The 16,232-nt window shown below is 38.5% G+C and overlaps 3 protein-coding genes across 4 annotated transcripts in view; 1 reads left to right on the top strand and 2 right to left on the bottom strand.

Moving 5' to 3' along the window:
- Window positions 1-16,232, top strand: part of LOC111339893 (uncharacterized) — a 62,943-nt gene that overhangs the window by 14,073 nt on the left and 32,638 nt on the right. The gene's annotated exons all lie outside the window — the stretch shown is intronic.
- Window positions 4,334-8,356, bottom strand: LOC148717459 (uncharacterized). Its single transcript, XM_088742211.1, has 4 exons — window positions 8,271-8,356; window positions 7,136-7,286; window positions 5,430-5,536; window positions 4,334-5,151 (listed from the first exon to the last, which is right to left on the bottom strand). Exons 1-4 carry the CDS (start codon window positions 8,277-8,279, stop codon window positions 4,834-4,836), a joined length of 585 nt encoding a protein of 194 aa, XP_088598337.1. The 5' UTR covers window positions 8,280-8,356; the 3' UTR covers window positions 4,334-4,833.
- On the bottom strand, window positions 12,689-15,649 carry LOC111339898 (uncharacterized). 2 transcript variants are annotated; one of them, XM_088742259.1, is made up of 4 exons: window positions 15,071-15,649; window positions 14,820-14,976; window positions 14,044-14,147; window positions 12,689-13,737 (listed from the first exon to the last, which is right to left on the bottom strand). In XM_088742259.1, exons 2-4 carry the CDS (start codon window positions 14,947-14,949, stop codon window positions 13,417-13,419), a joined length of 555 nt encoding a protein of 184 aa, XP_088598385.1. In that variant the 5' UTR covers window positions 14,950-14,976; window positions 15,071-15,649; the 3' UTR covers window positions 12,689-13,416. The 2 variants fall into 2 exon arrangements, with proteins under 2 accessions (XP_088598385.1, XP_022802360.2); XM_022946625.2 differs by having other exon boundaries at window positions 15,142-15,647.

Here is a 16,232-nt window from a genome sequence, read left to right on the forward strand (position 1 = left end):
CCATATGACGCAAACAGACCACTTAGCAGCTCAATAGTTTTTGCTGCAGTAGTTGACTAGATCACATATACTTCAGGCCATTTTGAATGGGCATCCACAATAAGCAAGTAGTTGATTCCTTCATATTCTGCAAAGTCAATATGTAACCTCTGCCGGACTCTAGTAGGTCATTTCCATGGAATAAGTGGGGCAGGAACAGCTCCCTTCTTTACTTCGCGCTGCAATTACGTACAGTGTCTTCAATGGCAGTGTCCAATTTGGGCCACCACAAGTAACTCCGAGCTAGGGCTTTCATGCGGCAAATGCCGGGGTGATCTTCATGTAGACTGCTTAGCATGGCTGATTTGTACTCATCTGGGATGACAACCCTCATTCTCCATAGTAAACAATCTTGCTCTGCTGACAACTCATTCCGACGATAGAAGAATGGCAACAGTTCTTCGGGTAGGCAGGATTGATCAGACCAGCCATTTCGTACAAACTGCAGAACAGTGGAGAGGACTTTATCCCCCTGAGTGGCACGTGCAATGTCCCTACAGGTAATAGGAAGATCATTAATAGCATAGTTAAAATGATAAAGTTCACTTCCCTGACACGTTGCCACATGATCAACCGGCAGCCCGGAAAGTGCATCAGAATTAGCATGAGCATCAGTGCCTCGGTGCTTGATCTCATACTAATAAGATGACAAGATCAGGGCCCATCTTTGGAGTCTAGCAGCTGCTCACGTTGGGACCGCGGATTTGGGTCCCATAATGGCAAGAAGTGGTTTATGATCAGTCTCAAGTAAAAATTTTCTTCCTTACAGATATTGGTGGAATTTCTTGACCCCGTAGATTATGGCTAAAGCTTCTTTATCAATTTGACCTTAATTGTTTTCGCTGGAGGACAAGGTCCTAGATGCAAAAGCTATGGGTCGTTCTTCTCCGTTTTCCATGGTATGAGAAATAACCGCTCCAATGCTATATGATGAAGCATCACACGCCAAGACCAATGGTAATTTAACATCATAATGGGTCAAGACCTTGGCTGAGAGTAGTTGTTGCTTGGCATCATCAAATGCCTTTTGACAATCAGGACCCCATAACCAACTCACCCCTTCTCGTAGAAGGTTGTTTAGTGGCTGAAGCAAGGTAGATAGATTGGGAAGGAATTTCCCATAATATTGAAGCATGGCAAGGAAGGACCTCAGCTCAGAGATGCAAGTAGGAATAGGAGCTCCCATGATACCTTTGACTTTCTCAGGATTAGGATGTACTCCTTCTTTATCAATTAGGTAACCCAAGAACTCCACTTGATTTGCATAAAGGAGCATTTTTCAGCCTTTAGTTGAACACCGTACTTGGACAAGCGTTGTAACACTGCTTCAAGAACCTTCAAGTGTTCCTCTTGAGTAGGCGCTGTTATCAGGATATCCTCAATGTAACAAACAACTTCGGGAATCCCTTGAAGTATTTGATCCATGGTAGACTGGAAGATAGCGGGTGCACTTGCAACTCCGAACGGTAGGCGATGGTAGTGGAATAATCCTTTGTGGGTGTTGATGATAAGAAATTTCTTCGATTCTGGATGCAGGTTAAACTGTTGATAGGCATGTTTCAAATCTAATTTAGTGAACTGTTCCCCGCCTGCTAGAGCACTTAAAAGATCTTGAGGAGTCGGTAATGGATACTGATCAACATCCATGTCTTCATTGATGGTGACCTTATAGTCCCCGCAAATACGGATGGACCCATCTGGTTTGGGTCCCACCACAATTGGTGCCGCCCACTCACACTGGTCTGTCTTTGAAATTATGCCTTCTTTCTCCAACCGTTCTAGTTCAGCCTCAACAGTCCCCTTTAAAGCATATGGGACGGGCCGTGGCTTAAAAAACTTTGGGGTTGCATCTGATTAACCTTAACTCTTGCTTCGAATTCTTGGATGCTGCCTTGGTCGTTTGAAAACACCGAGTTATACCTGGTAGTTAGCTCCTCTATCGCAGTGGATACCTTGAATAGTTCCACCCAATTGAGGCGAATCACACTGAGCCAGTTTCGGCCTAACACCGGGGGTTGGACAACAATCTCAGCTACAACAAGTGGAAGGGCTGCTTTCTGACCCTTGAACTCTACATTGACGTGCATTTCTCCCAGGGTAGGTAAAACTGCTCCAGAATATGTTTTGAGGTGGGCAGTACAGGGAGACAGACTAAAGTGTTTGTAATGTTGCAAATAAACTGATTTGGGAATAACTGTGACGACAGCCCCAGTATCCACCTCCATGTTCACTTTTTTTCCTTCAATTATTATTTGAACAGTTACAGCATCAGAATATGTTTGTAATGTTGCAAATAAACTGATTTGGGAATAACTGTGACGACAGCCCCAGTATCCACCTCCATGTTCACTTCTTTTCCTTCAATTATTATTTGAACAGTTACAGCTCCAGAATATTTTTTGAGGTGGGCAGTACAGGGAGACAGACTAAAGTGTTTGTAATGTTGCAAATAAACTGATTTGGGAATAACTGTGACGACAGCCCCAGTATCCACCTCCATGTTCACTTCTTTTCCTTCAATTATTATTTGAACAGTTACAGCATCTGTGATGCTGTCATGAACTGCAAGCACACCCAATGGATCATCCTCACCTTCAGAAGCTTCAACATGGTGAGTTGCATGGGATTCCTGTTCACCTTTAGTGCTTTTACTTTTGCAAACTTTAGACAAATGTCCAACTTTTCCACACGAGTTGCATTTATACTTTTTGAATTTGCAGACATTGGCCAGATGATCTGGTGATCCACAACGATAACAGATCCTTGCTTGATCTTTGGGTGTTTTCATATCAGTACGAGTAGATTTGTTAGCAATTTGATGAATATGAACCGCTGCTGATAATCCGGAGAGTCCGGTGTCCCGTAATTCCGCCGATTGTCGTTCGACAATTTCCATCGATTGGACAATTTGTAATGCTTCAATGAATATATGAAGTTCATATATTTTGAACTGCGGTATTAGATACGTATGATGCACGATCCTTCGCAGTGGATAGCGTTATTTATGCAATAGCGAAAATCAGACCTGAAAAAAATCAGGCCTGTACGGGATTCGAACCACTGACCTCTGCGATACTAGTGCAGCGCTCTACCAATTGAGCTAACAAGCCAACTGGGAGCAGGCCGTTAAGTTGATTCGTAATAAACCCGTGATGATAAATCTGATTGGGTACACGCTGGTTCTCTCCTGGGCGAACTGTCAAGTCTACAAACCCCTAGCAATTCTCAAGAGCTGTTCTATTTTCATGGACAGCAAGAGCAAAGTCTTCCAGATATTGGCTACTCAGCCAGGGTTGATCGAGATCTCTGAGCAAGTATCCATGGTTTGTGTAAATAAAGCTGATCACCTCGTTTAAGATTAAGCTCAGCTTGGGCACTGAACTACCAAAGCGAGGAACCATATCCGAGAGACGACATGGGTAAGAAAAAAGTTTCAATAAAATCAACAGTCCTTTCGTTCCTGAACATACCGTGCAATTGGCACAAGTAAACATTTCTGGAATTGCTAATGCCCGAAGAAGGAGAGGCAATCCTGTGATGCCAAACCTGAGCTCGGCTGCAAACTCTTCAGGAGAAATGGCGTCAAAAACATCGTCAATCCTTTCATACTGCTTGTAAGGATGTTGCCTTCTCATCGTTGTGATTTCATAAATCGCCAGGAAATCTTCTTCGTCAATCTCTTCATCTCTAAGGAGGTAAACGGATGCTTCTAGGATAGCTTTTTTGGCTAAACATGGTGAGATTGTTACAGAAAAACCCTCGCACTCGGATCGATACATTTGTTTACAATCTAAAGTTACAATTTTCGTCAGCGCGACTACGAGTACAAGATACTAGTGCCAGATCTCGCGCGGTTAAAACTCGTACTCGTACTCGTTCTCGCATTCGAATCTAAAGCTCTCTATTGTTCGCTCGAGCTAACCACGAGGTTTTCCTTATATGGTAAAAAGGGCACAGGTAGCCCAACATATAACAGAAAAGTGTTCAATGGCCTCCTAGAGAGGCTGGTCTTTCAGCACACGTGGTCACTTCATGAGTTTCCCTCACTTGTAGTTAGTTACAAGTAGTTAGTTTGAGTTCTCAACAGCTCCATTCAATATTTGTCAACGTTCTAAATAGCTGTTAGATGGTGATTGGTTTAGTCTTGGTTTTACAATACCCACACATGCTTATTGCACTTTTGGGTTTGCATTTACGTGGTAGATTAAACAAAGGTGTCATTGAATTAATGTTTTAGTTTGATTTGTTTTTTCTCTCCTCAAGGTATATTATAATAGTCCTACAACAACAGAAGTTCTTACCAATAATGCTTTAATAGAAATGCAGTATAAGAGAAATACAGTAAAAGACATATTCAGGTTACACTACCAGTTACAACTTATATTACCTACTTTAAGTACTATTTCCTAACATAAAGTCATGTTATTACAACAGGAAACTAATGTCAAATACTTAGTAATACTTGACAACATACTAGAGAAGTTTTCTTAACTGTAAAGCTGCATAAAATTTTTTTATTTTTCCAAAAAATATAGAAGCTTTTCCAGTCTCTTTCCCCAGTTAAAAATCATGAATAGCTTGCCTTCTTTTTACCAGTATTTCAATGTATCACAAACCAAGAAAAAATGTTACTGTAATCTGAAAAAAAAGGTAAGTATGCACTGAACAAGAAATAAATCCAAACTCTCTATAAAAAAATGGAACAAAACGGTCCCAGGGTAAAAAAAAAAAACATTTAAAAATTTTCCTATGCTATTCCTGTACATGTATTTTCATATTAAAACATATTTAAACCTAACAGGCTTCCACTTGAGCCTGACATGTGACTGAACAGTCTATACTTGTGCTATCAAAGTTACAACTGTATAATGTACTTTCTCTTTCTATTTTTACTGTTTCCACAAAGTGTAGCAGGAACCATGTTTGTCTGTCAGTTGGCTGGTCATCTTTCATTGAGGAAGGGTTGATTTTCTCCATAAATGCCTTGCCATCTTCATCACTAGCAAGGAAGTTCCCAGTCTTTTTAGACTTAATAGACATGTAACCACTCTGACTGTTGACATGTTTAACTTCAAACATGTATTTCATTTCACTGGGCTCGTGGGCAAACAACTGCAAATGAAAATATATATTTAAATTAACAACCTTAACTAGACAGTGGTAACTTTACTGCTAGTAACACAAGAATGAAATTATTGGTCAGGGTGGATTATGCAGGGTAATTCCACAAACTATCATTTTCCATATCGAACTTGATATGTAAACTTGGGAAGGAATTATAATGGTTAGTTTTTGCCTATTTTGTTTGTAATGTTTTGAGTAATTTCTTTCTGGGAAGTTGTAGTTTGAAGACAACAGAGATAATAATCTTACAACCATGCACAACTTACCTGTAAAAACACCCTGTTTCCTTCTTCACACAGGTAGTAATGGCTGCCATCCAAATCACACCTAATGGTATTTGCTCCATGATGATAAGATTTTTCTATGTAAAATTCTAGAAATGAAATAAACAATTTAAAAAATCGAGTTTCCAGATGGGATTTGAACCCACGACCATCCGTGATCTAGTCGGATGCTCTAACCACTGAGCTACAGAGTCTCCATAGAGTCTCCTGTAGCTCAGTGGTTAGAGCATCCGACTAGATCACGGAGGGTCGTGGGTTCAAATCCCATCTGGAAACTCGATTTTTTAAATTGTTTATTTCATTTCTACATGCTCACTTTGGAGGCTGGTTGGCTGCATGTGATGCTTTAATGCATGTGATGCTTTAATGTGACAGCGTGATGCTGTTAGTGAGCTTCTATGCGCTAGCTGATGTTTGGCTGTGTAGCCGCGTGATGCGGTTCCAGTCAATACCCACTAATTGACCCTTGCTCACCATAGAGTCTCCTGTAGCTCAGTGGTTAGAGCATCCGACTAGATCACGGAGGGTCGTGGGTTCAAATCCCATCTGGAAACTCGATTTTTTAAAATTCTAGAAACATGAAAAAAACAAAACACAATCAAATTTATTATTAGAGGAAAGTCAAAGATTATATTTAAAAGAAACTTAATACATTGCGGTAAACTGAAGTTTTTAAAACTTTTATCCAATTAACCTCTGAACCATATTGAAAACTATAATCATGTGATCAATCTAGTTCCATGCTGAGTAATGTCTTCAGCTGGGTTTAAAACATAGGGAAGCTATGAGCTTAAAGTTTTGTTTTCTCTGTTCATCATCTAAGGCCCTGTTTACAAGCAAGGAGGGTAACCCTTGTGCTAGGGTTACCCTGGCAGGCGGGTCAAAGATAGCCCGGGTTTACAAGCAAAATTTCACAGATAGGGTTACCCTACCACCCGGGACAACTTACCTATGCTTGGTAACCGCACGCATTGTTATCAATGTTCAAAGGGTCTGGAAACAAGTAAAAAGTTGTCCCGGGTAGGCGAGTTATCCCCAGCAGAGCGTTTACAAGGCAGCTAGGGTTACCCTAGCGCTAGGGTAACCCAAGCGCTCAGCTAGGGTTACCCTGGTGCCAGGGTAACCCTAGCTGCCTTGTAAACACGTCGATGAAAAAAAGAAGAAATGTGGGTGCGTTAGGGTAACCCTCCTGCCAGGGTAACCCTAGCACTAGGGTTACCCTACCTGCTTGTAAACAGGGCCTAACAAAGAACACGTGGCGAAAACCATTTCTCGAATTTTACCTAATCAATAGTTGCTAAAGTAAACAAGATTTGCAAGTTGCTGTCTTAGATAATTTTATCACAACAATTGTCAGTGTGGTTGGATTTATGAGGCTTTCTAATATGAATATTCAAGGATACTTGAGGATAATTAATAGAATGTTTGCAATTAATTCGCCGTCAGAATTGAAAATGAACAAAAAATCCGCAAATGTCTTTACACGCAGATTATACTCACGATAGAGCCAATCTGAAAACTCATTTGCACAAATGGGCACCAAGTCAGTTACATTTCTGCGGAAATCTCTCCGCCTCTTTTGAATTATGCTGGAACATTTGAGACTATTCTACTTTTTTACATGCACTAAAGCTTCATCAGTACTAATCTTTTGTGAGGATCACGACCCACCATACGCTTATATTTACCTGTTTTATTGCCCTGATGGCTTCCGGTAAAGCTTGCAGGGATTTGAGGTCCAGGTTCGTTTTCCGACAAATCTGCTATGAGGAGGTTTCCTCTTCTGTCAAGTCTGTACTTCGGGATGTCCATGCGAACACACGCGCTAATTTCAATCAACTGTCCGATAAAATTAAGAACAAGAAAGATGTTTTAACATTTAAATCAACAAAACAACCGCCTCCCGGTTAGCTCAACTGGTTAGATCGCTGGACTGTTGTGCGGGAGGTCGAGGTCGATGGTTCGAGCCCGGCCGGACCAGCACTCAAGGTCTTAAAATAACTGAGGAGAATGCGCTACCTTTCTTTAATAAGAAATGGATAGACATTCTAGTCTTCTCGGATAAGGACGAATAAACCGTAGGTCCCGTCTCCTGCATCTATTAATTAGTTAATTTGGTTAGGCAGGGAACGTTAAAGAACCCACTCACGAGATTACTGTGATGTGGTCTGGCCTGTTTACTGGGAATTGGGAGGAGGGGGCATCTTCAAATAAGTTTCCTTCGATTGTTTGTAAACTGCTGATGCAGTCTGGCCAAAGTCCCCCGAACAGTGTTGTGATGCGCATTTGATCATATCCACATGTTGATTTGCGCAATATAAATATTAAATTATTATTATTATTATTATTATTATTATTATTATTATTATTATTATTATTATTATTATTATTAACAACACACAACTGGAATTAAACTCTGTGTTTAATTCTGGTAAACATCGTTTTTCAAATTCAATAGTTCCAGACTAATGATGAGTAACTGCGACGAGCCGTGGAAGAAAATTCAAACTGAATTGGGAGTAGAGCATCACATTAAAAGATCACTAGGTGTTTTTTTGTTTTGTTTTTTTTTGGATATCTTAAAGGAACTCCATTCTTGACGGAAAAAAAACAATTCTTTCATCGCTAGTCAAACTGAAGGCAGATAAAGCAAGTAATCAGTCATCATTTACCGGGCCGTGTCTATTCAAGAAATCTATCTTAATCCTCAGAATTTGTAAGTACTATAAACTCTGGTTTAATTCTCTAATTGAAAAGTTTAACTGCATGAACTCCACGATAGAGTAGTTGCAAAGTTAAATTTATAGTAAGTTTACCGCGTACCTCAACCATATTTGCTATTTAATGGGTTTTTCTCCAAGCTTGATCTGTAGTCTCTAGTTCCTCCTGATCTTGATCGTTGCTAGTTGTAAATGGTATGGAAACCTTTGGATTCGACAATCTTATTTATACGGAAAGTTGAGGAAGTCTTTTATGTTAATTGACATCAGGGAAGTCCCAAAGTCACACGGTCTTCTTAGAAAATGAAAGTGTTAAATACCTCCGTCACTTGCACGGATTTCGAAATAAACTGAGCTTTTATCGAGTAAGACTAGTCTCTATGGCTGCCAATTGATCATGCAGTTGGAAATGCTCGCGATTCTGTTTGGAGGAGCTGAGTAATTTTTCAAATAATTAGAAATAACAAGTCACGCAAGTTAGGAATCTAAAAAAGTTTCCAAAATAGACTTTTAAAGATATTCTTGATTGGCCAGAAGAAATATCTTTAAGACACTGAAAAAGTGGGAATTTTACTTTTTGTCAGTGCTGTTAGAAATTAGTGTATTTGGGAGCGTCACGCCACTGGCTGCATGACATTCAGGCCCGCCGAAGAGGAGAACGTTGTACAGGTCAAAAGTATTATGTTTAAAACGGAAACATGTAATTGGATTTCATACGCGCTGAATAAGACGATGAAGACAGATTTTATCTATAAGCAGTAAATCCAGCCATAGAAGAAGTAAAATATTGAAATTTATCCATGGAAGATTTCAAACACCTGAAAGATGCAAGTGTTCATTCTGTTTGAAAATGAAAATACTTCATTAATCCTTGTTATTTACTGAATCTGGTCACATGATATGCCGATTTGTCATATCATGTAATCTCTCGATTAAGACCAACAGACTCTAATAACTAGTTAGTAAAACAGTCAGGTTTTCAAAAGTTTTGAAAACACGTTCCACGCCACGAAGAATAATTGAAGAGGGTAAATGTAATCCCTTTCCAGCATACTGACAAGGAAGGGCGTCCGATCCAAGTTTAGCCAAAATTTTGCGAGTTTCGTGATGGAGAATTTGAAGCCCAGTATCTACTGTGATCACGTAGCTGTATTAGGATAATTCGACTTGTCCTGATTGACGGAACTTTCAACAAGAATAGCCTTGGTACCCTTCGATTGACGAATTACGAACGAGACTCTTTCAGTCGCAGTTGCCTTAATTAATGAAACAAATCTCAACATCGTTTTTCAAATTAATAGTTCCAGACCGTGAATGATGAGTAACTGCGACGAGCCGTGGAAGAAAATTCAAACTGAATTGGGAGTAGAGCATCACATTAAAAGATCACTAGGTTTTTTTTTGTTTTGTTTTTTTTGGATATCTTGAAAGAACTCCATTCTTGACAGAAAAAACAATTCTTTCATCGCTAGTCAAACTGAAGACAGATAAAGCAAGTAATCAGTTATCATTTACCGGGCCGTGTCTATTCAAGACATCTATCTTAATCCTCAGAATTTGTAAGTACTATGAGTATACTCTAGAAGAGCTTACGATCTTATTTCATAGCTTAATTATGTCCGTATTTACATACGCAATTGAAGTATGGGCATGTGCTTGGGCATGTGCTTATGCATGTGCTTCTGGTGGTAAACACCTCTCAGCTAAGATCGATAAATTCTGCAAGCGAGCATGGAAATACGGCTACACCAAGGAGCGCATATTGATCAGTGATGTAATTCAAACTAGGGATAAAGAACTATGGGAAAAAATCACGGCTACAGATACACATTGTTTAACGGATCTTCTGCCAAACAAACGTACATATCAATCTTGAAGTCAACGTGACCAAGAGTGCTACCACGTATCACAAAGAGCGCTTTAAGCGTTGCTTTGTAAATAAATCTCTTTTTGACTTTATCCAGTTTAATGTTTATTAAGAAAGTAAAATTTTTAAATAACTTATCTTCTATTATATTTTAAACTTGCACGTATGTGTTCAAGTGTTTGGTTTAACTGATTAATCAATAAAGATTTTCATCAAGTTCTTCATCATCATCATTATCTTTTTCCGTTTTCCCTCGCATAGCTATCCCGTCCTTTGCTATTGCATGGCTTTTTTTTGTTACCTCATTTTATATTATAATTCTATATTATAATTTTCAAGATTAGACTAAGATTAGGGCTTTGAAATACTTGTATTTATGTAATAACTAGAAACTAGGACGTAGTTAGCTCTCTGAACTGAGCGAGACAATTCATTGTGGCTTACATGAATTCTAATTTTGGTAATCGCGCGGGAGATTCTTATGGGGGCGCATCTAGCGATGCTGTTTCAGGGGCTCTAATACTCTACCCAGTTAAAAGGTTTGTTGCAACATTTATCTCGTAGTTTCTTCACTTTTTTTTTCTCTTATTACAAGGTTTCCTTGTCCGAGGTGCAGTCGTGTAATATGCCACAACCTTAGAGATTTCTTGTCATTCGTCCCCTTCTTTAATTTTCCCTTTGAATGAGCAAGCGTTCAGTTGTATTCATTTAGTAATAAATACTTATGAAGATTACGGAGGGGTGTTTTGGCAGGGAGAAGGGGGCACTGTTGGTTTTACTTTACTGCATGAAATGTTGGCTGTGCATCCAAGGTACTACTCATTATTTCTGGCAGGGGGAGGAGCTTGGGAAATCTAGCGCAGGGCGAAACGAAAATTTTAAACCCCCTTCCAGGAAAAACGAGGGAAGTCTGTGACTTTACCGCATGTTATGAGGAAATAAAACCCCCACGAACCCCACATGACAAAAAGAAAAATACAGATTACATTTTTTATGAACATCTATTTGCCAATTACTTACAAAATCAGTTGGAACTGCTGAATTATTAGCCTGCCCACCCCCCTAATATCAACAACGAATGGTCCCTACTATCGATTCCTTCACTTTTTTTTTAATTCTTTCAACGTATGAATGAACATGAATTTCATACAGCACAAGATGAAATCAAACCATTTAACATGATTGTCCAGATGTTTCTCCTTGGCACTCTCCTCACGGAAAAATTCAATAATTATTGGGACATGACCAGAAATCAACATCTCGAGCGATTCACCAGTTCGAAAATATGTTGGTCACACAGTTGCCATTTGAAAAAGTTTTATCAGCCTCTGTGAGGTTTCTGCTTTTAATGTTTGCTTGGTTGTAAGCCGGCAATGCTTAGACAAGACCTTGATGTGTCCCTATGAAGCAATTTTTATTGGAGTGTCAAAACTAATTAGGCACTGCATTCATTTTGTTTAGCTTTACAATGCATAGTGATTCCTGTAATCAAGTTTCCTGTAATCAAGTTTAATGTCTTTGTGTGGGGCATGGTTGCCCATATTGCCCAAGCCAGGGGCTCATATAATTGCAAGACAACACCCACCCATCCCACCCTAGGGGAGGACATCCATCACACAGTAATCTCGTGCGTGGGAAATTAATGTCTCCTACCCCTAACCCTGCAGGAGACGGGACCTCCATTTGTTCATCCCTATCCAAGAAGACTAGAATATCTAAACCATTTCTTGATGTTATAGAAAGGCAGCATATTCTTCTCAATTATTTTAAGACCTTGAGTGTTGGTCCGGCCGGGCCTCGAACCCTTGACCTCCTGCACATCAGTCCAGCGCTCTATCAGTTGAGCTAAAAAATACCCTCTCCTCTTAACCAATCAGTCTTCAAATTGAAGTAAAGCCAATATTGATTTGATCATTAGCCCTGATTTTTGCCACTCATTTGAGTGGCTGGTATTGCGACAATCATTGTGAAGCTTCAACATCCTCCCCCCACCTAGCAACCCCCATTGGCATTTGAGCTTTTCAAAATTGGCACCTTCAATTTTGCACCTCCCTCCCACCCCTAGCCAAAATTGCATTCAAATACCCCCACCCAATACACCGAATGCAAATATGGCGTCCAATTTGAATTGCCATTGTTCTGGACTCATCAGCCTTGTCTTCATGTGGAAACACAAAAGGATTATTACATGTGTGAGACGCTTGTGAGTCCAGAACAATGGAAACTCAAATTGGACACCATATTTACATTCAGTGTATATTGAACAATTCTTCATGTGAATGTTATAGAACTTAGGAAAGTTACATATTAGTTCTTGGTAGTGCTGTTGGATTTTTTCACTTGTAAGCACCAGTCTACAATGTGAAAATTGTCTTTCTAAGCCATCTATGAAAGCAGACTTTCTCGTTAAACTCCTCCATTAATACCTTTGTATTACACAGGAAAGACTTGACACTTCAAGTTCAAATGCCCCACACCACCCAAGCAAGGGTAAAAAATTCCCCAACCCCCAGGTGCAGACAATGGTTGAATACCTGTGGGGGGGGGAGGATGTTGAAGCCTCGAATTGATCAGCACGCACTTAGCTTACATGGTGACCTATGTTTCCCTGACTTGCAACCAGTTTCAAGTCTTTACTCTGAGTTCCCAATGACTCCATACAACTTTTACCTTTTTATTCAGAATTACTGTGTGTCTAATGGCCTGGTAATTACTTTTTTTTTTATTAAACAACATCCAAGACTGCATTCTATGCTACTTGCATGGGCTTGTAAAGATTCTACAGTTCAAAGTGAAGTTTGAAATACATTCAAGTCCTTTAACAAACTATCAAAAAAACCTAGATTGGAATTATTTTATTCTGAAATCATTGTAAATAACAACATACACACTAGTGAGTGTATTTAAATGAGTACACAACAAAAATTTTGTTGTACAAAAGTGATTATGATATAAATTAAATATACTCAGAGTAAAACATATATTCTGGGTAAAGTACCAGTTACCATTTATGTTACAACATTTTAAGTTGTTTTGTTAGCAAACATTAAGTAATACTTTTAAGTATGAATAGGCCTCTTAACTATTAAGCTTTATGAAATAATTACTGTATTATTTTATTGTAATTAGTCTTGACACTTATTCTGGACTGTTTCAACAGTAAAAAAAGCTTGAGCTAATTTTTTCTTCATTACATCTCAAAATGTCAAAAACTTATCAAAAGTGTAAACCACAAAATAAGTAAATATACACTGCTCAAAAAACTAAATCAGTATCTTTGAACTCCTGGAACAAAAAAAGTTCCAAAATTGAAAAAATTTTAAAATTCTCCTATCTTATTCTTGTAAATTATAATTTTCACATTGTTACTTAATAGTAACACCTAACAGGCTTTTACTTGAGTTTGATACCTGACTGAATAATCAAGACTTGTGTCATTGAAGTTACAACTATGTAATGTACTTTCTCTTTCTCTTTTCACTGTTTCCACAAAGACCAGATTAAACCATGTTCTTCTGTCCATTGGCTGCCCATCAAACAATGAAGAATGCTTGACTTCCTCCATAAATGCGTTTCCACTGTCATCACTAGCAAGGTACTTCCCAGTATTTTTTGATTTGATAGACATGTAACCACTACTTTCATTTACATATTTAACTTCAAACAAGTACTTTTCATCGTTGGGTTGTTGGGCAACCAGTTTCTAGAAACAAAATATTAAGGAAAAAATGGAAAAAATTGAAAAACTAATCTGAACACTGGTTTGAAGCTACAAATCTAGTAATTTTCCAGAATTAAATTATTAGTTAAGATGGGAGTATAGAAGTGTATGTAAAAAATCCCCAGATCTGCCTTTAAAAAGTCTCTGAGTTGTTTTTGAAAATTCAAAATTTGCAACAATGGTACCCCAGTCATTTTAGTAGGGGAGTTCTTTCCACTTGTGAGCTTCAACCGAGGAGGTTAGAGCTAGGTACATTGCAAGTACATTATATAGCATGTTTTGACTTACCTGTAGAAACACCTTGTCCCTTTCTGCACACAAGTAGTAAAGGTTGTCATGTAACTCAATACTAAAGGTATTTGCTCCAGGTTTAGGTCGGTCAATTTTAAAATCTAGAAACAGAAACAAAAAAAAATCAATTTTCTAATCAGAGAAAGTCAAATTATATGTGAGTAATTAGCTCACTACAATTTAGTAAAATATATTTATAGACTGGAAATCATTATTTTGTTTGAATAATATGGTCTAGGCTAGGCAAGATTTTAAAGTCAGCTAGGCCTATAACATAAACAAGGGTACACAGAGTTTCTTTGTGCTATTCTATCTGGCACAAATGCTCAAAGAAACATTCTCAAGCTTTAAAGAGGTCATAATTGCTTTAATAAGCCGATTTCATAAAGATTTGTGTCTATGCAGTAACAGATCAGACATGACATCAAAATTTGGTAAGAACAACAAAGTGACACATGAGGGGCAGCTGAGTGTGGCAGTGGTGATGTTACCACATTTTGACTTCCCCTATGATCTCTTACTGTACAGACCCATGGCAACATGGAAGCTATTTGTTTCATATAGTTCATGATATGCTATTTTAAGCTAATTTTGCAATGCATTAATTTCCACGTGTCCATTTTTACCCGCCGCTCCGCTAGTGTTGTAACATACACCTCGAATTAGTCTCGAGTTTTGTATAAATTACATCACCTTTTAAATGAAAGAAAGCTACATGAGAGCCTTGTGTGGGGATCAAACCGTACGAACGCTTTTTTTTTTTTTTTTTTTACCTGTTTGAGCACTCCTATGGCTTCCAATAAACTTTATTGCGATTTGAAGACCATGTTGAGTTTCGGTCTGAGGCAAAACTGCCATCATGAGGTTTCCCCCTCGGTCAGGATTGTGTTCCTGTTTGATCATACGATAGCAGGACTGAATCACTGTTACCTGTCGAGAGAAAGTCATAGATCAGGACTGTTGATTAAGTTTTTTTTTTTAACTTAAACAAAACGTAACTTAAACAAAACGTAATTTACGTTACCTGACGCAATCTGCGCAGGATGAGAACTGTTTGGAAGATGTACAATTAAATTTACAACAATCTTATCGTACCTGAACCATATTTGCGTTTTAAAGTTTTCCTTATAGACGTGCTCTGATAATCTTGGGTTCTTTCGCCGCCAGTAGCGAATTGCAACATAAGTTCTTCTTATATACGAACATTTGAGGAAGTTTAACATGCAAATTGACATAGGGGGAGTCCCCACAGTCACGCGGTCAACTGAGAAAATTAATACCCCAAATACTTCAGTTATTGCCACAGATTTCTTTAGTTTCTATCAAGTAAGACTGGTTTCTACGGCTGCATATTGAGCATGCAGTGGGAAATACCCAGAGTTTCAGTTGCCTTTTGTTCTTACGTCGACCGTTTTGGCCGTCTTACACTTAAAGAGCAGAATACTACTCTAGAAATTTGTAAAATCAACAAGCCACGCTAGTAAAGAAAGCAAAAATAATTTTCTGAAATAAAATTTTAAAGCTACTCCCGTCAGCCCGAAGATATTCCTCTGAGAAAATGAAAGACTGAAACATTTTTGCAAGTGATGTGAGAGATCGACTAATATAAACGCTGTTGTGTGATAATTCGTTTATTTTGGGATCGTCACGCAACTGGCTACGTGACGTTAGAGCCCTTATGAGAGTAGGAAGTGGCAAGGGAGACAGACTGAGAGTTGTTTGATATAATTTCCAATAAACGAAAAATACATATATAAGTAAAAGAATACGATCCAGGTACAGAAGAAGTCAGAGTTGCAATCTATGTATGAAAGATTACAAACGCCTGAAAGCTACAAGCCGTGTAGTTGAAGAAAATTCTCTATGAAAATGAAAGCAATTCATTACATCCTATTACAATCGGATTTAGTCACAAAATTGACCAAATGCGCAGTTGTTTTACTATGAGGACCAATTGTATCTAGAAAACTCAGTCTAAACCAGTCAAGTGGCCTTGTGAGTCTTTGCATAACAATAACAGAGTGTTAAAACGAGTACTGTTTTGGAAAACACTCCCAAGATACGAAGATAAGTCAAACGGGGTAACTAGAATGTTGATGTCTTAAGCTAAGTGAAGGGTGTTAAACTCATATAAAACGTACATTTTTCAAGATCCTCGATCGAGAATTTTAAATTTTTCTCCGTAC

This window comes from Stylophora pistillata, chromosome 13 (assembly GCF_964205215.1).
Source record: "Stylophora pistillata chromosome 13, jaStyPist1.2, whole genome shotgun sequence".
Taxonomy (NCBI): Eukaryota; Metazoa; Cnidaria; class Anthozoa; order Scleractinia; family Pocilloporidae; genus Stylophora; species Stylophora pistillata.

Coding starts and splice junctions, on each gene's coding strand:
- LOC148717459 (XM_088742211.1), bottom strand. Junction 5,537..7,135: donor CCATCAGGGCAATAAAACAG/GTAAATATAAGC, acceptor TTTCATTTCTAG/AATTTTACATAGAAAAATCT. Junction 5,152..5,429: donor GAAACAGGGTGTTTTTACAG/GTAAGTTGTGCA, acceptor TTTCATTTGCAG/TTGTTTGCCCACGAGCCCAG.
- LOC111339898 (XM_022946625.2), bottom strand. Junction 14,148..14,819: donor CCATAGGAGTGCTCAAACAG/GTAAAAAAAAAA, acceptor TTCTGTTTCTAG/ATTTTAAAATTGACCGACCT. Junction 13,738..14,043: donor GGGACAAGGTGTTTCTACAG/GTAAGTCAAAAC, acceptor TTTTGTTTCTAG/AAACTGGTTGCCCAACAACC.